Here is a 21743-nt window from a genome sequence, read left to right on the forward strand (position 1 = left end):
TTTGGGTTAAAGACCCATCTCAGTCCCTCATTCTCTGAAATGAATTCATTTGAACAAGTGGATCTAAAGCAATTACATGACTCTTTAATAAATGTGGAAGGACAGGGCAACTGTGCCCTGACAATTATTTATATTAGCCAGTAAATTACTTATTTATCCATTGTGTAATTTTGGTGAAAACAATAAATAAATAATAAATGCTAGTTGTACATGCAACTAACATAGGGCTTTAGACTTTTCTCGAATCCATATGAGCTGAATGACTTTGAAGCAAATACAGAAACAGAAAACTGAATTCTAAAAGTTTGCTTTGCTAGTTTAAATCTTATGGAAGAGTAGTAGGGTCGCCCATGAGAAAAAAAAAACTAAGAGGAGGTAGACTTTTTTTTCCCATCATGCACTTTGAGGAAAAAGTCGAAATTTCGAGAAAAAAAGTCGTAATTTCAGACAAGGCAGCAATATCCACGCCATAATATATCAGCAATACAACTGGAAAAAAAAATACAATTTTAAATTCTTAACATTAATTTAACCAATATTCTTCTATCGGCGGCACCATAAGATGCTTTCGACTTTTTTCTCGAAATTTCAAAAGTGCATAATGAAAAAAATTCTACTTCCTCTGTTTTTGTTTCTCATGGGTGGCCCTGATACTCTTCCGTACAATCTGGCAGCAGACAATGAATCACAATTACCTGCACAGTCTGTGGAGACGACTGTGTGTGTATCTGGTTGTGCAACTTAACTTAAACCTCGCAGCCTCACAGCGATGGCAAAAACTCCCTAAAGATCTTTTCCATTATTTCAGTATTTTAGGTCAGCTAATGGAATCTTGATGTAAGTCTGGGTAAGTGAGCCTCTTACTTTGTCGGGGACAACGAAAACGTGCATCACAGGAGAGAACCGCGCTGAAGGAATTCATCCATACAGTAAACAGCTGCCACGCAACGTCACAGCGTGATCTAGAAAGAAAAAAATAAATAATAATAATAAAAAAAAGCTCAACAGAAAACGAACACTTGTCTCAAATTAACCTTGCGGGGCAAAAATGAAGGCAGCTAAGAAAGAGCAGGTTGGCTTTGATGACAGCGACGCTAATAGGGGGCTGCGGTGTCTCGTTACATTTATTCTGGCAGGGTTAAATTTAGAAACTTTGCCCGGGCTCGGGGTTCATTGAACTGACGCTCCCGTGATGCGGAGATGCTCGTAGCCGCGCCCACAGACGCGCACAGCGGAGGGAGTAGCCTTGAAAACGCAGCTGAAAAACTCCCGAAAGGCACACAGGGATGAAACTCCAAAGGGGACAGTGGAGAGTCGCCAGGCTGACGAACGGACTATTCAAAAACTGAGGAGGGTTTAGTGAAGGCGTCTTGGACATCCAAAACAGAAAAAAAAATTGTTTCATCACTCTCTGATTTGGGAAATAGATTTTTTTTCCATGACACCACGGAACTAATTGTGAGTCATTTGTCTCTTTTTATTATATATTTGTTATATTTATATTTATTAGCAATAGTTACAGAATTTAGATTTTTATACAATTATACACACAGTAATGTATTTTATAAAGCAACCTTGATTTGTTTTATTTTATCCTACCACATAAGCCAAATTCAATTCAAGGGGATAATAATATAAATACATAAATATTTAACTTCTCTACATGAGTTCTGATTTTAACAAACATATCCTACACATCTTTTGTTAAAGTGAAAATGTTGATATTATAGTTTCTCTAAGGCTCAGACTCCCCACAAAAATGAATGTTTCCAAATTTTGCTAAAACTCCTTTTTTAAAACTGTGATTTCGTCAGGATGCCATCCTTTCATTGGGTTTCAGGTGGCAAAGTCTGGAGAGTTTTTTTCCCCCTTGCGCATGTGTGTGTGTGTGTGTGTGTGTGTGTGTGTGTGTGTGTGTGTGTGTGTATGTGTGTGTGTGTGTGTTAGACAGTCATAGCTCTTCTCACTTCAGTGAGCATCAGAAACAAGTGCCTACGCAGCAGCCCGCTCCCTCTCTGCCAGACACTGTGTTACTCAAAACAACAATATTTTTAGTCTTCTTATGCAAATCCATACATATTATGAACCAACTTCATGCAGAAGCCTGATGTGTAGTGTCATTTGTGATTTATCTCCCTCCGTCAACACCAGCCTCTGTGTATCCACAAAAAAAGATGCCGACTCCGTGGTGAGGGTCAGAAAATGAACGCCTCCTCCTGCTGTGATCCTCCAGTCATCATGTACCAGCAGAGCTCAGGATTTGACCTGAACACCAGCTGTGACTGGTTGGCGGCTCACTGCAACTGGACAGCGGTGGACAGAGCTCCGCAGCTTCCCACCTTTTCCACAGCGGCCAAAATCCGAGTGATCATAACTTTCATCCTGTGCGGCATATCCACGTTCTGCAATTTGGCTGTGCTGTGGGCTGCCAATGGGCACAAGCGCAAATCGCACCTCCGAGTGCTGATCCTCAACTTGACAGCAGCCGATCTCCTGGTTACCTTCATCGTGATGCCCGTGGACGCCGTGTGGAACATCACGGTCCAGTGGCTGGCTGGCGACCTGGCCTGCAGATTCCTCATGTTCCTCAAGCTACAGGCCATGTACTCCTGCGCTTTTGTCACGGTGGTGATTAGTCTGGACAGACAATCGGCCATCCTCAACCCTCTGGCCATCAGCATGGCTCGGAAAAGGAACAGGGTCATGCTAATGGTGGCGTGGACTATGAGCGCGTTGTTCTCACTCCCTCAGGTAAGGTCAAAGACGAGACAGGTGATCACAGCTTGACATATCCGTATTCTGCATATGTATTAAAGACAGTGCTTCACGGAGCAGAATCAGTATTTGAGCAGGACTTCTTTCCTTTTACCAGAGAAACCTCTCGGTCCTGATAAAAGCCTTTTCATCTGGCAGCATTTGCATGCATTATCTCAGTCCGGCAGAGCTATTAAACTGCAGGCACCCGCATTCCAGAGAAAAATGAAATCGAGCTTTTTTTAAATAATCTTATATGTGTTTCATCATTCCCTCTGTTTACATATCTCTGAGCATTTACATAAAATATGGCATTCTCTGAGGGTTCCCATTTAAGAGAACCTGCTGAATGCCTCGAGGGGGCCCACAGAATCTCAGTGTTAGGGATTAGTAGCTCTATCATTCAGTTACATAAGGCGAGGGATCCATAATCCTGGCCGTATAGATGCTTCCTTGTAAACACTGAAATATTTTGATTCCACCTTAAAGGGCATATTTCAAGGGAAATGGAAAACGTTTACTGCTTCTTATTATCTTCCTCTACAATGTTGGTTTAATGTTCATCTCTACTTTCATTACTGGCTTGTGGACTGTTGGCTTCGTGAAGGAAGGAAGGAGTTTCGGTTGGAACATTTCACAGGCATTTCTCGCTGTGTTTTGGCATTTTATATCTAAAATCATCAGTTAATATAATAAGCGGTTATGACTGGCATGCCTAAGGCAAGAACTGACTGCCCCGCGATAAGAGTGGCTGTTTTACCACTTAAGGTCTTAGTGAGTCCTCAAACTGTGACAGGTCTTGGAGCAGGACTTCCATTTCTAGCAACGAACCGCTTCGGAAAATACCATAAAAAATACCATATCCACCTACCATAATTGTATGTGTTTAAAAAGAAATATATACCCAATGACTAAAATTACACTGACAAAAATTGGATATAGCTGTATTTTCCCAGTCAAAGAGCGTGCAGAGATTTATGTACTGCCATCTATGGAAAGATAAAGGAGGAAATGCTTTTATGATGAGAACTATATGTGGACTAATGCATTTGGCTGGGATGTCTAGAAAATAAACATTCCCAAATTTAATAAAGGATTTAAATCATCCATATTCAGTTTTCACTGTTTGAACATAAACATTATGATAAAAAATAACTACTTCTTGGAGAAGGCAACTGTCAAGTCTGTTTATCACCCCTGAGACATGGGGCATGTCAGGGATATCAGTCAGTCATGATACTTGACTCTTGAAATCAAAACCAAGACAAAGAAAAGGCTGCATGACAACTGCCTCCAGTAAGATCTAAATTTTTATTTATTTATTAATCCCACAGATGTTCATTTTCCATAATGTGACCATTACCTATCCGGCAAACTTCACGCAATGCACTACTAGAGGGAGCTTCGTGACACACTGGCAAGAAACTGCGTACAACATGTTTACCTTCTCCTGCCTCTTCCTGCTGCCGCTGGTCATCATGATCGTCTGCTACACCAGGATCTTCATCCAGATCTCCAAACAGATGACAGAAAAGAATTGTGAGTACACAAACGAGTCGGGGTCTCAGCAGCAAATTGACCTGAGGTTACATAATCCACTTCTGCCAAAGACATGTTTCCATTTATTTTTCTGCTTCCTTTTATTTTCGCCCGTCTGTGTTTTGATTGTCCTGTGATTTCAGACCCCATCAGTCCCACTTGCCATGCGGCTAGTTGCGTCACCAGCACACCTGCAGCTCTTTCCCGCTATCATTTACCTGCCTTGTATACGTAGCAGCTCTTTACTGCATTTACATGAATGCTATTATTCTGAATATCACAATATTTTGGGTTTGATATAAGTCATTTAAGCAGCAAATCTTGGAGTATGCAGTATGATTATGCCCTGTCCTTAGTCTGACATTGTGTCCTTAGGCAAGACTTTGAGTGTCAGTGATAAGACGCTACATAAAACCAGTGCATTATTATTATTAGCAAATTAAAACAGGAATGTTTTACATTAGTCTTTCGTACTTTAGGAGTGTTCTTTTGACATTTAGATCGGAAGTCTTACTGCAGTTTGCATATGGTCACATGGTCTGTGTCTGGTTACAATAAAACCTGTGCAATGCACACAAAACAACAGACCATCAGTTTGCAAATCACACCAGTTTATAAATATTATGAAAGGCTTGGACATCAACCTTTGACTGGTACAGGTGTCAACAGGTTTTGGACATGTCTGAACATAACAAAGCTGCATTTTTCAAAGAAGGCGTTTAAAGTAATGAAATAAGGAGGCCGTGTTTGTATGATGGAAAAATCCTGCTGCATGTAAACAGGGACATTAGTGGAGTATTACCATTCACTAGATATGCATGGAATATGTCTAAGTGCAAAAAAAAAGGAATATATGTTTTTTTTTTACATGTAAATGTAATGACCATTTTCCTGTCATCGTCATCTTCCTTCATCTTTTACCTACTCAGTCCCCGTCTGTCCTGTCTGCCTCTTAATGCTTGTGTCAGAGCTGCCGGTGATTCAGTCGTCCTTAATGTTCCGTACAAACAAACTGCAGGTGAAAAACACGACACCAGTACAACTCAAAGAGTGTCCCCTGATCTGTCCACCCCTTTGGTTCAAACAAAAATACCTGGGAACCTACAGATGCATTGCTATGAAATGGTTTTCGGTACCTAAAGGATGACTCTTGTCGACTCTGAAACCATCTTCACCTTCTCTCCATCACCGAAGTGAAGTCATTTTAGATTTTGACAACAAACAACATTTGGATTTGTGACACATTTTGAGATTAATGATAATAATTCTGTTGATCCACTGGCTATTTCTGTTGTGGGGTTATATATCAGCAAACACCCGCTACTCTGCCTTTACTGCTAATTACCATATTCGCATGCCTTCCAACAGCAAGTATTAACAGAACTGCAGGAGTGCCCTTTCCACCCCCTCCAATTACGAAATGTTTTCTGGATGCATAAATTTCACAAATTCTCACATCACTATCACCTTTTATGATTCATTTAACAACCTTTGTCAGAGCAATTTGATGTTTGATTCACTCTTAAGGAAAAATATCCTCATGCAGCTAATTGTCCTTCCCCTCCTCCAGTGTCCTCCGATGAGCCCCGTCTACGTTGCTCGAAGAACAACATCCCGAAAGCGCGAATGAGGACCCTGAAAATGAGCATCGTCATAGTGATCTGCTTCATAGTGTGCTGGACACCGTACTACCTGTTGGGTTTGTGGTACTGGTTCTTCCCAGACGACCTGGAAGGAAAAGTTTCGCACTCCCTCACCCACATCCTGTTCATCTTCGGCCTTTTCAACGCTTGCCTGGACCCCATCATATACGGCCTGTTCACCATCCGCTTCAACAGGGGGCTGAGAAACTGCTACCGCAAGGCCACGGTTATGTCCGGCCTGGAAATTAACGCAGTGAAAGCGAAGTCCTCGAAATGCGGTGCGGCTCGAGAGCTGAACACCGGTGAACGGGACAGCAACTGTGAGGAGGCTGAGCCCAAATCCAATGACAGCTTTGTTTGACTGTCATGGAAGGGGAAATCTATGTCTGAGTCGTATCAGCACTACAGAATACCGAAGAGTAGAGACAAGAGACCTCATTCTCCTAATGAATTCATTTAATTTTCACCTTCTTATTAATTTATTGGACTCATTTGTTTCACAATCACACTCAGTATGCATGTGTAGAGGAAGAAGTCTCAAGACACCATCTACTTCTTTTGTAGAGAACTGTGTTTCATTTACAGCTGTGTCTTTGTGTATGTGAAGCTTGAGGCTGTACTTCAAGTTGCATAACCCCTTCATAAACACACCAGGACATGCTTGGAATTGCATGTTGTGTAACGGCCCGCCATATACAACATACTACTGTACAAGCACAAAGACAGAAGATGGTGAGTGCCTGGTGACAGAAAAGTGCTTCCTGTGTTATGATGTGCGTGGTTACTTACTGTACCAACAGCTCTGCAGTATCAGACGCACTGTCTAGGTAACAAACTGAACATAACTGAATATTTTACTTACAGTAACTATAAAGAAAAGCAGAGAGCAGTGTGCTGTTATCTACCTTATTTCCTTAGAAAAAAAAGTGCTAACTGTGTTTTAGCTGCAAATTATAGAACTGTTTATGTGATTCAGAAATGAGATTCTGTGTGCATCAACGCTAAATGAAATGATCCCATATGTGCGTTTACGAGCCCTCAAATGACAAACACAATAAAACTTTTTACACATGCACAAACGAATTCTGCCTGTTTTGAAATAAACAAATCAGGCATAACATTATGACCACAGGCAGGAGAAGTGAACAACACTGACCACCTTTTGACAATACAATGTGCTGCTGGACCTCACATTCATGTGGATGTGACTTAGACTTGCACCACCCACGGCATGCACGCCTCGATGGCAGCAGCCATCCCCAGCAGGATGCAGCCTGACACACAAACAGAACATGAAAAATAGCACAAGGTGTGGACCTGGCCTCCAAATTCATTAGATCCCAAACTGATCAAGTATTCGTGAGACGCACTGGAACAAGCCTGAGCCACAGAAGACCCTCCCCTCAACCCATAGGACCCAAAAGCCCCCACTAACCGACCCATGTCTATTTTTTCTGTCTCCGCAGTTTTGGAGGCACAATATTAGCAATGTGGTCATAATTTATGCGTGATCTACGGGTAGCAGTAGATTTTTGTAATTCGTAGAAGACAAAACCAAAGCAGGTACCCACGTTTTTAACTGTGCTGGCCACGTTTATTGTCATGTTTACTCTGATGTTTACTCCAGGTGGAGCAAACGTGCGCAGACCGAATGTATTTATTCCAACCAGGGAGAAACTGTCGGATCACTCTTCTACATGGTTGATAGACAAATGTCTACTCGTCCTTTCTAAATATTTATATTTATATAATATAAGTAGGATTTTCTGCATCAGGCAAACCATTTTTTTTGTGTGTGTGTTTATGAATTTTGTGTTCCAAAACACAGACTCGCCAAAGGCTCCACTTAATCACATGCAAAGCAAACAGCTGGTGCATATCTCTGCGCGGATCAGCACTCACTAAATCCTGTGTTTCAACTGTCTTGACTATGAGACCAATAAAGACAATGTCATTCTTCATTTTTGCTTCTTGAGTTCACCATGATATTGATAGATAACATTTTCTGAGTGGCAGTGCCTGAAGTCACAAGTAGCTCATCTAACTGTGTGATGATATTTTCATCTGTTCCCATAGTTTTCCACTTTCTACTGTGTAGTGTTTGCAGAGGCTGTGTCGTGGAAGGCACGCTCTTGGACAAGCCTGGGCCTGTTTTCTCACCCATACTGTGACATGCAAGCGCATACGGCCCTTTAAACAAATTATTCATCGCTAATTATTCCCAGCACTGTTATTTTTCATTTTATTTTGTGCGGCTGATGCAACGGCGCTCACAAAATGCAGTTAAATGAGCCCAGAACGTCGAACCCACCAGAGATAAAGTTCTGTGTCTCTGCAGTGGACAGGGCCACAAATCAAACTGTGTTGTGCTCCCTTGTGCACAACAAAATGAATGTACCATAAATATGAACGTGGCACAGTGATCGCCTGAGGAAAAACAGTCACATTTGGACAAGAAAGTAAACCAGACAGGTTTAATGTTAATGCGAAAGATCTTGGCGACGTATCCATTAGCGCTTGCGTCTTCCTCAGGTTAAACAGATTCTGAGTTTACATTTTGCGCTGTTTTTTTTTTTTTTTTTTTTTTTTTGTCAGTGGTCAATAAATGACTTCTGGTATGAACCGACCATATATCACCCTCCTCTCATCTCCTATCTAGTTCTTAAAAATGGTGCTCCTTTTCTTTGGCCGCCAGTGACCAGGAACTGGTCTGCCTCCTCCTGTCCGCCGTCTGGGAATCACCTGCTGGCCTCTGACCAAAGTGAATGTCAGCATCAAAGATGTGAGCTGATTAAATCTTTATACAGAAAGCATTTCGGGAGAATACAGGTGACCGTGAAATTACGAAACGAGGAACAAAAGGTAACGCAGTGGCTTGTATTGGACATTATGTTGTGTTTTCGCCTATCTGTATAAAGCATGCTGGTGGCACGGTGCATGATCTGCAATTATATTGTACCGCGGAGCTAAAAAGAAAACTGAGCCACAAGGCAAATCTAACATTTAAGTGGACAATCTTTACTTCATGATCCCCCACTCTTCTGATAGCCTGCAGTCATAAGTGAGGGACTGAAAGAAAAAGAGAGTGTGATCCAAACAGCCAAAATGATGTGTCACAGGAGATTAATGGTGGTGCCTGTAAATAAATGTGAAGCATGTTGGTCCTGACACAGATGAATGATGCCTCCCAGTGACGTGAGCTGGAAACATGCAATCTGGGAACCCACTGACTGCGGTGGAGTCGGTGGCCAATGTTTGGGGGTTTCCCGTGTGGCCAGGAACGTTAGACACAAGAATGGAGTTTAAATAGAAAGGCGACATCTTTAACCGGACACTCTGTGAGAAGTAAAGCCACCAAATGTCACTCTGAAGCCTTTTGCACCACAAACTGTCAGATGTAACTGTAACTAGAAATCTCCCTGTACCGTAGTCTTGTCCCTTGTCCCCACAGATGCTGTACAACCTGTGCAGGCGTGGGTATACTGTAATAATTAGGAGTGTGTAGATAATCTGAGTCGACATGCCTGCAATGCTGTGTTAGTTCACACTTCACGAGATCAAGCCCTTGAGTTCACACAGATTAAAATTAATGAGTTCATTTTGGAGCTTTTGAAATTCGACCACAGTCATAGTCATTTGTGCCATTTCTTTGAATGAGCTGCTCTGGGCTGTTTCTTTTTCAGATTAAACTCCTTCCACCATCCATCACCATCCCTCAGCGACGGCCTCTAAAATAAAAACAAAAACTATCCCTCTACAGTTGTACATCTGCTATGGATGCACAGCTTCGCATGTTATTTGAAGAAATGCTTAATCACTGGTTAAAGAAATAAATACTGAAAGCCTTTTTAAAGGTTAATACTTAATTTCAGTGTAGCTCATCTCCCTTTGAGTGTGGCCTTATGGGTAATGCTGTTTGGAGCCTTGGAGAATGTTGGAGCTGCATGAAAGAGCATGAAAACAACATGCCCCGATGAACAGCGCCATCGCTTGTCTCTTTCTTTTTTTTGCAGAATGGTGAACATATGGTGTGTAGTTTTGAATGGGAAGAAATAATTTATCCACGTCTCTGCCAGAGTCTCGACGAGGACTTAATTGGAAGCTCAGAATTTTTTATGAGTGATTTTCTGAACTCACAGCCGGCCCTTTGAAGCTCAAACCCTATTACCAGAGCAGCGAGCACATGTGGTCAAGGGCAAAATAAAATAGTCAGTGGCTTAGTGCAAAGCATTAGACAGAACCGCAGTGACCCATGACAGTACTCTTTTAGTTTTAATCTGGCTGGTCACCTGCCAGGATCCATATCACCTGAGTGTTACTGGAGTTGTCGTTTTTTTTTTTTTTTCAGCCAAGACCAAAAAAAAAAAAAAAAAAAAATATCATGTGCTTGCTGCTATTTCATTGTATTGAACTTAGCCCACATTATTTTCTCATCACTTGCCAGCTGTAGAAAGCCAGCTCATTCTCTGCTCACTGATCCTTCCCAGGCCTGTCCACTCCCATCACATCTCTTCCAAGTGAGAGGGGGAGCGCATCGCTAGAGAACACATCAGCACACAGGCCTTCTTTCAACATTTATCCCCGTTGCACTGCTCCAAAAACAGATGCGTGAACCTGTAGCTCACTGCGGGACAGCTGCTGCGGACAGGACTCCTGCATGCTTTGCGTGTTTTTTTTGTTTGTTTTTTTCCCCTCAGTGCTGCCACCGAGTCAATGATGTGATCGAGCTGAAACACAATCACACGTATGGCTTCCCGAGGATGGGATAGTACTACAGACCAATGACTCTGTCTAAGTACCGTCCTCCACTACAGATTTAATTTAAATGTGCGTTGTTTCAAAGTGTTGCGTCAGCCAGCTGCTGTGGTCAAGTCCGGCCCGTGGCCAAATCCGCTCCGCTCAGTCACTTTCCGCGCGTTATTTCACACGACAGCCGGGGTCATGTGATGCTAGTGCGCAGTAAATACTTTAAGATGAGAGCAAGCGCATGTAACACAGCACAATGGTGCTTCCACAAAATCTGACAAGAAGAAAATTTAGGAAAAAGTTGTTACTATTACAGTTAAGATGTGTTTATCTTCTTTATCTGTCTTATGTTTATTCAGTTTATTGGACTGATACAAAATAAAAGTTAAACTGATGCGTTCTTTTGTGTCAAAAGCTACACAAATAATCTAAGTTAATAGCATTATGTCAGCAGTGTTTTTAGTAAATAAATACAACAGATTTATTTTATTTTCTTTCTTTCTTTATTGTCTTTTGCAACTATTTATAAGGATGATAATAACATGAACATGGTCCAGGACACTCCAAAAGTGACCTGTTTAATTTCATTATGCCAGCTGAATAATGGCTGCAAAATAAAAAATGAAAAAAATAAAAGGCCGGGTGTGAGCTGGCTGGGTAAATAAAATACCTTTTGAATTCACCAGATGACAAACTGAAAGCAACCAAAGCAGGTGATGCAGAGAGAAAAACTAGAAAACAAGCCAACAGAGTGCATTTTCTGAGGAAAAACAAATCAGCAAGCCGGAAGCAATTTCGAGCGTATACAAAACTGTAGTGCTGAGCATGTAAGTGCATCTCATTGTTGTGTAGACCACAACCAATTGAGCGCCCTTTGTCCCAACCACTTGTCCCAAAATCTGTGGATGCCATAATAAAAACACGCAATGAAAATCTAGAGCATGAAAGAATCCTTCTAGATGATAAAAGCACAACAATTTGTACCTGGTAATGTAGGTGATTACATTAAAAAAAAATCACAGTTAGTACTACATTTTAGTAAATTTCTGCAAACATTGTCAGGAAAACATGTCAACATGCCTACCGTTGAAGACACAGTAACAGGTGATTTAACAGGATGGTACCACCTGAATTTTTACCTGGGGCCGGATCACGTTTTATTGATGGATACAACATTTTAATCAATGAGATCTTGTTCAGGCTCGGACGGTATTTGCTCATCTTGCCTTGTATGTGCAAATACACGCCATCCATGTGTGAAAATGACGTCTCATGCTCACTGAATCATTCTTTCACATTTTGAGCCTGAAGAATTGTCATTGTCATCTTGGAATATGCCCGTGCCATCAGAGAAGAAAATAATCCATTGATGGAATAACCTGGTCATTCAGTATATTCAGGTAGTCAGCTGACCTCATTCTTTGGGCATAATGTTGCTGAACCTGGACCTGAGCAACTGCAGCAACCCCAGATCATAGCACTGACTCCACAGCTTTGTACAGTAGCCACTAGGATCATGATGTGGCATCACTTCATTTGCCATCACTATAGAATGGGCTAAATCTGGACTCATCAGACCACATGACCTTCCTCCATTGCTCCAGAGCCCAATCTTTACGCTCCCTAGCAAACAAAGCCTTTTTTCCAGTTAGCCTCACTGATTAGTGGTTTTCTTATTTCTTCACAGCTGTTCAGATCAAATCCCTTCAGTTCTATTCTCATTGTATGTGTGGATTATATTAAACATAGCCCTGAGTCCTTTCACAACTTTTGTAAGAAATTATGTCAATGTTCTCGATATGGAAAAAAATGATAACTCGTAAAAACATTGTCCTGAGTTCTACTGTTGTTTTTCTTCCATTTGATTTGACCAAACGTTTAAGTCGCCAATCACGATCAATCAGGATTTTTTTCCTTGAAGACGATGGTTCCCTGCTATCCTTTCAGTTTTTAATAATGCGTTGATTTGACCCTTCTCATCCACTGGATATATCTTTTGACAAGAAATGAGAAGCTACCTACTGCATCAGTTGGGGTTAAATAACTTGATACCAGCTGAAAGATAATCACCCATGCAGTAATTTTCCAATAGGAGACTTATACTTATTTCCTTAGATCGATTTATTTATTCATTTATTTATTTATTTATTTTTTTTTTCTGACAGCGTTTAACACTGACTGACTGTCAGACTTGGTGACATTTCTTCTTCATGTACCAACCATTCGTGCATGAGTCCACATGTTCTCCCACAGAGCAGTGGGAGAACACCTCACCCTACTGTTTGCCGCCACCACCACTGCAATTTTCTGTGCACTATTTCGAGCAAGGCAGCTTAAATGATCGTTGGGTAGCTTTCACCTGGGAAGTCTTGAAAAATCTTGCTTGAAATGTGTCAGCAAATGTACCTCCTTTAAATCAAAAAGAGAAAACGCATGAGCTCAGACCATCTGTTTTGAAAGGTCACTGTGGGTTAATGGCAGATTTGTTGGGGTGACGACTTCTATCTGTTCAACTGCTTTGTCATACAGACTAATGTAATTTTCTCTGTCAAACGCCGGTTCAGATAAAGTGCCGAGATAGCTATGGGTCATTAAGGCCTCAGCCCTGCCTTATATGTCCACATGCGGGGAGCTGCCATCATTGGTAACTGGTTTTGTCATCTCAAACTGACATTTAACACGCAGTGACCTTTTCAAATGTGTCAAACACCCCCAGAAACTTGACTGTACTTTTGAGTTCAGCTACAAGCTAAAACCTGAGAAATCTGAGAGTTCTTTACCTTTATCAGATGAACAGGGATTTAGTTATTTTACAGAGTTTAAATAAGTTGTGAGTGTAAGTATAATAATGTGGGATCTTATCTTATGTCAAGTTAACTTTCACCCTCCCACATTTACTCACCAGCTTTCCATTTCTTTCAGAGTTTTCCAAGCTCCATCTATCTTTAGTTGTACTTGTACACCATGCCTCAGAGTGGTTATTTTCTACCAGGTGTTTGAACCTCCTTCGCTGCCTCCACTCAGCGGAGGAGCATCTTCCAGGCAGGCTGAAACCCTCAAAACAACAGGAAAAACAAACCTCAGCAGCAGATCAAGCGCTTTGCCTGATCTCCGCGCCTCCTCTCTCTCTTTACTTTGGCCAAATACACCTGGGACAGCAGCCTGCTCAGTAAGAACCCTCATCCTGACTCTCTGGGCTAAAAGTGTTTATTCACTCACATTGTTCACTTGGGGGTGTCATGTCTTCTCACACTCGCACTCACACTCACAAATGTGTTGAAGTCCAGCCACTCTAGATACCCTTGCTGCACTTACAGTATGACAGGTTATCTCCCAGCACTTCTTTGTAGAGAAACAAACATGTTCATAAATCATTACCTCTTGCAAAACACAGGTGCCGTTACCTATGCCAGTACGAACCATTTTTACCTGGGCTCACTAAATACCAGAAAGCTAACTGGCGCAGTGACTTTTTTGCCAGTCATGTTAATTCACTGCTTCACTTTCAAAAATGACAACTGGAACTTTTTGCTTTTTTCTCCTCAGTTAACCTTTCCTTAATTTGTTCCTTCTTCATTGATCCAAAACAATCAGTCAAAGAGCATACGCAGACCGTGCACAGTCTCTAGTCTCGAACTGATTGTTTTGAATCAATAAGATGGAACACATCAAGGTACTCACAAATGTTTCAGTCAAAAGTTTCAGTTGCTACTGTTGAAAGTGAAGCTGAAAGTGGAAACAAAAATCAACTGGACTGTCAAAAAAGCAAAGCACTGACTTCTGTTTGGGTGGCGTTTTTACAGTTTGGACCAGACTGACACATGCACAAGTATAAATGGCTCGCACTGATGTAAGCTACGTGCATAAGTTACGACGTCTATAGCCCAGTTGTCTGTGGCATTAGGGTCTGGGCTGTCAAACTGACACAGAAGCCTAAACCGCCTGTTGTTACTCTCCACACACAGGTGGTAGATTTAAAGGTAAAGAGTCCACATTCATGCAGAAATGCTTCGGCGTGTGGACAAAATATGCCTCTGTGTGCCTCGTCATCCTCTAACAGCAGTGCACAGTCAAGCCTCAGTCCTATGTTCAACACACTAGTTCAACACTGTTAAAGCTCAGGGTAACTGCCCCGTCCTGTCACAGTTGGGCCCTTGAGGAAGGTCACGATGGCCTGTCTGCTGCAGGAGTGACTGTGTGCTCTGGCCCCAAATTTATTTAATTTTCACAGTACTGTAATATATGTGACAAATAAATCACAGTTATTACGTATGATGACTGAAATACACAGCAATGTCACGGTCATTTTAGACTATAAAGCGTTTAAATAATAGATTATTTATGTTTAATTAGTTATTAGGTAGTTATGCGGGAATATTGGATATTTTGCAGATTGAAAATCAATCCAAAAGCCTAAGTATCCCTCCTACAGTCTAAAATGAGATACTTTTAACAATTTATTGAGTATTCTTGTTAATTTGGTGTGTTAGAATTATTTTTTACTTCCCATTCAGATGTGTGGTGATTTGTTAAGATTTGATTTAAATTCTTTTTTAGCTTATATAATCAGAACAGAGGATGAGAAGGTACAAAGCATCAATCCCGTGTAAGTGTTACATGCGAAGAGCTTTTACATGTAAGATCAGCTGAGCAGGATGGAGCAGAGGGGAAAGATACAGTGAACCTGTGAGGAATAATAGAGAACAATAAGGAGTTGTTTTGAAGAGATAAAACGGTAGCAAAGAGGTAGGAGGAGCTGTAGGGAGAAGGAGAGTCAGAGAGTCATATGAATCTCTCCAGGGCGCTGTCCCAGGGGATTGGAGGACCAGAGTGGCTGGGGGCCGGGACCATGACTCCTCTCCACCTGAAGTCAACTAATCATATTCATGGTGTGGAAACTAATAAATGCTGTGAAACTTTAGAAAAACATCCTTTTCCTGGAGGTTAGCTGAACAGATGGGGTCCGTGCATGCATGATTATATTTATATATTCCAATAAATAAAAATAAATAAATAAATAATAAAAGACAGCAATAACTCGCCTTTCTTCTTGACAGGTGATAGAAGGATAATGTACTAGCCCATCCTTTAAAGCTCAAAGTAAATAGGAGCTGCATACTGTGTGAAGGCTGTACAAAAGAATTTATTTATTTTTATATTACTGCAGTCTCAAATACCAGTAAAAGGGAAGTTGCATAAATCCCAATAATGCAAATCTTAACTAGACATTTACTTTGAAACCTAAATGACAGAACATTCTGCAAATGCAAAGAACAAAAAACAAAAAAACAAGTTGGTTCTTTTCTGGCCTATAAACCTGAAGGACAATTTAGTGACAAGTCTTCTTATGGTTTTCGATGCCTCCAATAAACTCTCACGTTTAGGAAGTGTGAGCCTGCAAATCTTATGAGGGAAAAATGTCAGCGGGATTTTTGTGTGGAAGTACGAGATTAGGATGAACTTTAAGAACAACCTCTCCTAATTGTCTGTGGATTTTTTTTTTTCCTGGCCAAGAAACTTAGCAGCTGTTCATGTTTTTGACCTCGCTCTAAACTCACATTACCAAGACAACCTCGGCGAAGTTGTCAGTGCAGTAAGTGGTTTCTTTTTGTTGTGTCTAAAGTCACCTCAGTGCATTAATGAAATGCATGAATTTGACTATTTGCACAGACACTCGGCAGGCGGGAAAGGAACTTTGGTTAAAAAAACAAAAACCTTGCTGTTACTGGGGGGATTAAAGGAGCTTAGCACCTCCTGGTAGAGGGGATTAGCACTGTTAACATGTTTAACTGTTTGCTGTAAATAAAACTACAAAAGTCAAATGAGGAATAATTAGAGTATAATGACAAACAGATTAGCAGCTGATGGGCTTTAAGACAAGCTGTGACTATCCCATGAGAACAGGGTTTCTAAAGATGTTACTCTTGAAATCATTAAATGCTTGAATTGAATGCAAAATCTTTGGTTGATCAGACATTTTTTATATATATATTTTTTCATTTCCCCCCACAATTTGAAATTTCTCTAAATACACATTAACATGAATCCAACATGTATTAGTAGAGGGATGAATGGAGGCAGAAAACATTATCTTCCAGTCAGCACTTCACTCATTCAGCGATGCAGGAGATGTCTCAACAAAGCAATGTTTCACGCAGAGCGCCATGCTAGCTGAGACCTGTCAATCTAAGCTTCCTGTGCACAGTAGGACCCGCCCCTATTACTGCTGAGCCAATCACAACGCCGCATATTACACATTGACTCTGTCAGATTCCCCACATCTGGCCGAGAGCCTGTTCATTCCCCAGTTGCTCAGCCACCCTACTGTTGCACAAGAGAAAATTCGAAGCTGTGTGTTATTTGAATAACTTAATATTCAATGTAGAATGATGATAATATATATTTATAAATAGCACTAGGCCAAGTTTAATCTATCCATTAGTTTGAGGGTCCTTGGCCTGAAAAATATTGATGACCCCTGCTTTACATTGGACATGTTTTTTCTACCATCTTTAAAGTACACTCACCAAAAATAGTATGAAGAAATTCAAAAGTTGGCACGGGATGGAGAAACACCACAGAGATGTAGGAAGAGGTTTATATTTTACATTGTTCATCCCTGCAAAGCTGGAACTTATCTGTCTTTTTTTTTTTTTTTTTACTTTTATCAAAGAGAGCTATGACATGGAGATTATGCATACAAATAAACCACTTCCATATCTTTTGATGCTAATGCTCAGTGGTTCCGTTTTGCTCCCTGATCAAATCTTTTAAATTAGAAGAACTTCAGTAGAGCCTACTGCACGCAGTCCAAGTTTATTTGGGGTTTATTATTGTTAAATTCATCTTTTACGATGGTTTATCTTATCAGGTCTTCACATCCGTTCACAAAATAAATAGACTTGCAAAAATAGAAAAAAAAAAACGAATAAATTGGATTTGCCAGTCATACTTATCAAGTCAAATAAGTAGCTTTATAATTTGGGAGATATGTTTAATCTCTTTCTTAGCGTTACAGGAGAAAATCAACATCACTCGTGGTCACTCATGTCTGTGTGAAATGTTCACTGTGAAGACACAATCCACAGCAGGTAATCCACGCTTGGTACAGAGACTGGAAACAGGGGAGATAAAATTCAGTCGATCTTGTGGCACTTCTAAGGCTCATAAAAGTACCTCATGTGTCATGTCTTGTATGTTTAAGCTTTTCTGTGAGATAATCTATCTTTGCTGTTCATTGGGCATAAATCCCTGGATTCTGTGTATGTCACTATGTCCCCAACCAACTGCTGAGCTGTAGCTGTAACTGTAGCTTCATAGACTGCTTACACACAGAAACTACAAAGATAGGTATACAAAGATGTCCATTGCTACAACCGCACTGTATTTTCAAGTGAGTTTTGAGATACATGCTCCTGAATGTTTTTCAGTTGTTTGGGTGCGAGTTTATCAGCAGATACGAAATAGGCTACTTATTTAAATAAACACGTTAAAACGAATCTATGATTCAATGTATTTATTCTTATTTGGGTGAAGAATTGGACATATGAAGATGATCTTCTCCCTTTAGCATATGCCAGCTATCCGCTAAATGTGATCCCATTAAAAGATGAGCAGTATATATACATATATAGTCTACGTATATGCAAACCTCACAGCAAGCAACACCCCCTGAAAAGGCACTCACATCAATACACGCGGTGTCGTGTCTCAGCATTTGATATTTGGACAATCTTTAAGCTGTTAAGTCCACATTGTCCGTTTACAATAGAGTATAATCAAAGACGATGCTTTGTTTGGGATCTTATATATATTAAGAGTCCAGATGAAACCATACATGCTTTTAATGTACCACAATATGTAAATACATAAGGTTGCTACACACAGTTTCTGCCACTGCACCTTGATTTTTCCTTATCATTTTTCTGGCTGTAGATGAAAGGGATGTGTAGGATCAAAGGAAGCTTTGAAAATGGCTGTAAGAAGAGGGCACAGCATGCTAACACAAACTGCCAACCCTAAAAACACAAAGGAAATGTGTCGCCAGAGGAGAATTGTTCCTAGGATTGGATTTTGTCCCTGTCAGATGTGGAGATGTGGACATTCACAGTGACGTTGATGCTCTGAAGGTCAAAACTCGAGTGGCGATGACGCTTTCCCACCAGCGACACTTGTGTAGCTCTCCTTGAGCAAGTAAATCTTACGGTTAGATATAGCGTTGGGTGTAAAACATGCATGTCTCTAGAGACGTTTGCAGCTCCTCAGTAAAATCTGACATAACCACAAAGCCACTGTATTACGTGCATTACGTAATATTGCAATATGGTATAGCAGAGTACATTATGAGGGATGAGAGGGATGTATTTTTAATTTCCTTCTCTTTGCCTGTGACCTCCTGTCATCTCAGGACTAGGAAAACTAAATAACAACCTAACCTAATAAATCATAGTGGGCAAATTGTTCCAAAACTGTAGCAAACTATAAGAGTTAAAATGAAAAAACACACATACACACTGCAAAAACGAGTTGAAGGCAGGTTGCTTCAAGCGACCACGTGGACAACTTATCAGGAGATACTTTGCTGCCATCTAGTGGACTAAAATATGCATTAAGATAAGCATTAAGAAATATTGATTTGGCCTCAATAACAAGCGTGAATAAATGGACTTAAAAAAAATTGCTGTTCTTCCTCTTCACAGTTCATCCAACGCAAACAACGTAAAAATAAAACGTCTTCAGCTATTTTATCAAGTGAATGGTATAATACATCTTCCACAAACTGAACCGAATTGGTTTGTTTCCTAAATGATAATTGCACTGATTTCCAGGTGGAGCAACAGTCACGTTTCCATGCAAACAGTGATATTAACATAAAAGGCTAAAATGATGATAAAGTAAAAATAAAAGGGACATACAAATTTGGTTATTCATTTACCTAACTATTTTGCAAGGCATCCTAATAATCCTCATAATAATAATAATCGTAACCCTAATTTCTGCTTTCTTTCTAGTTTTTTTCCCTTTCAGTATACCAGAGAATAAGACATGGTGCGTTTATATATTTAAAATAAAAAGTACCATCAGTTTTTTTTTTTTTTCTGCTATGATGTATAGTGACAGAAACAGCTGCTTGTTTACATTATTTTCTGTTAGGAGCAATCATAATAAAATACATGGTTACTTTTGGTGAGGTGAAGGAGGGTCCTCCACATGGATTGCAGAGCCTGTAGGAAATGTCCCCAATTCATGGCACAAATAGTTGGCAGCTATGCCGAGGTGAGAGATACCACAGGATGATGGAAACAGATGGGATGAGAATGCAAAGGCCTCCTGTCACTGAGCTAAAGGGCAAAAATAAACAAATTTCATGAATTCCCAGCACATTCAGGGTTCTTCAACCAAATAAGAATGAAAGTCGCCATATATACTCCTGCCATTACGAGACAAGTGCACCATTATCTGATATTTATTGTCACTCGCTTCAAAACAGCAGATGAATCTCCCCACCTTCACCCACCCACTCATATCACACCCCCACTGGGCTATAGCATCTGAACACCTGTTTCAATGTGGAGCTAAATAAGGAGTGAGGGAGCTCTGTGTCTGTTGCGTCACAGCAGTTTAAACCGTTAGATGTGGAGACAGGTGCCAGTTTTGTCGTATTCATAGTCTCCGCTTGGATTTAGTTAAGAGCGTATGTGACTTTATCATATCATATCATATCATATCATATCATATCATATCATATCATATCATATCATATCATATCATATCATATCATATATATATATGTATGTATGTATGTGTGGGTGTATATGTATGATATATATGAATAGTGCAGTCAAACTTTACATTTTTTTTTTAACATTATTCCCAGGGTGGCTGTGGATTAATTTCGATTAGTCATGATTAAATATCATTCATCTATATTAATTGCGTTTCCTTTTGCACGAGCAAACAGACTCAAGAAAGAAGGGATTGCACTTAACATGTTTATGAAACACCTTCAAAAGTTTTAACAACTTAGCAATATTTTGTCTCTCTTTTTTTTAAATAAACAATTATTCACATTAATTTGGCCTGTTACTACACGAGGTTTTAAGCATTCTGCTAACGGAACATACGGAATAACAATTATTTTTGATCTACAACTTTATCCACAGTGGAAAGTGACATCAGGTCGATTACAGAGAGTGAAGTGTGAATTAATTGAACTTGTTATCAACATTGTATTTAGCATCGATAGAGCAGGTTGACCCTCTGGATGTCCCAGTAGGACATTCCCTCCCTCTGGCCAATCTGGACAGTGGCATCAGGGATGGGGGTGATAGAGTCCTTTCCCTTCTGGAAAGAGAAGGCTGTTCTTCCATAGTGCATGATGGAGGAGTAGTCGTAGGGAGTGTTGAGGTTGTTGGTGTCCTTTTTGTGGAAGTTGTAGGCCATCTGCGGGTTGATGTTCTCCCAGTTGATCCTGACGTAGCGATCCCGGTCACTTCTGGTCTGCTCATGCCGGAAGCCCAGAGCGTGGTTGATCTCGTGCTGGATGGTACCGTGGTGGAGGCAGCCCCGTCTGTTGAGAGAAAGCATCTGTTTGCCCCCCTGTTTGCCCAGAGCCGAGTAACATCCTGATTTGTTCTCAATGCTGATGTAGCCGTTCTGGTTCCGATGGGGGACAAAGCGGATGCAGGTTATACTGTGGAAGGACCTCAAGGCATATTCGATCTTCTGCCTCTCAGAGCCGGTGAACTCACGGCTCACGGTGTAGGGGATTGTCACCAAGCCATTGGAGCCTTTCTTCCACAGGCAGCTTTGGGACAAGCACTTTAAGGCATTTCTGGTTCTGGGAGCCAGAAGGTCTCCTTCCAGGAGGATCTCATCCGTGTGGTTGTTGGAGGTCAGAATCCTGGTGGTGATGTCCACAGTGTCTGGGACTTCTTCTTGGTCTCCTTCCTCCTGGAGAGGTTGTGCCTGAGAGAGGCCAAGCAGGAGCAGCAGTAGCAGGCTGGCAGAGGGAGTCATCTTCAGGGTCATTGTGGAGGCTGTGGAGCTTTTGTGAACAGC

At 40.8% G+C, this 21743-nt stretch overlaps 2 protein-coding genes across 2 annotated transcripts; one reads left to right on the top strand and one right to left on the bottom strand.

Annotated features, from left to right (window-relative positions):
• Positions 1 to 1293: 1293 nt before the first annotated feature.
• On the top strand, positions 1294 to 7283 carry LOC125004978 (putative gonadotropin-releasing hormone II receptor). Its single transcript, XM_047579839.1, has 4 exons — positions 1294 to 1458; positions 2152 to 2751; positions 4089 to 4293; positions 5864 to 7283. The coding sequence occupies exons 2-4, from the start codon at positions 2203 to 2205 to the stop codon at positions 6295 to 6297; spliced, it is 1188 nt and encodes a 395-aa protein (XP_047435795.1). The 5' UTR covers positions 1294 to 1458; positions 2152 to 2202; the 3' UTR covers positions 6298 to 7283.
• Positions 7284 to 20582: 13299 nt separating this feature from the next.
• Positions 20583 to 21743, bottom strand: LOC125004953 (high choriolytic enzyme 1-like). The gene has a single exon (XM_047579810.1). It carries the CDS (start codon positions 21711 to 21713, stop codon positions 20916 to 20918), a length of 798 nt encoding a protein of 265 aa, XP_047435766.1. The 5' UTR covers positions 21714 to 21743; the 3' UTR covers positions 20583 to 20915.

The sequence above is a fragment of the Mugil cephalus genome, chromosome 3 (assembly GCF_022458985.1).
Source record: "Mugil cephalus isolate CIBA_MC_2020 chromosome 3, CIBA_Mcephalus_1.1, whole genome shotgun sequence".
Taxonomy (NCBI): Eukaryota; Metazoa; Chordata; class Actinopteri; order Mugiliformes; family Mugilidae; genus Mugil; species Mugil cephalus.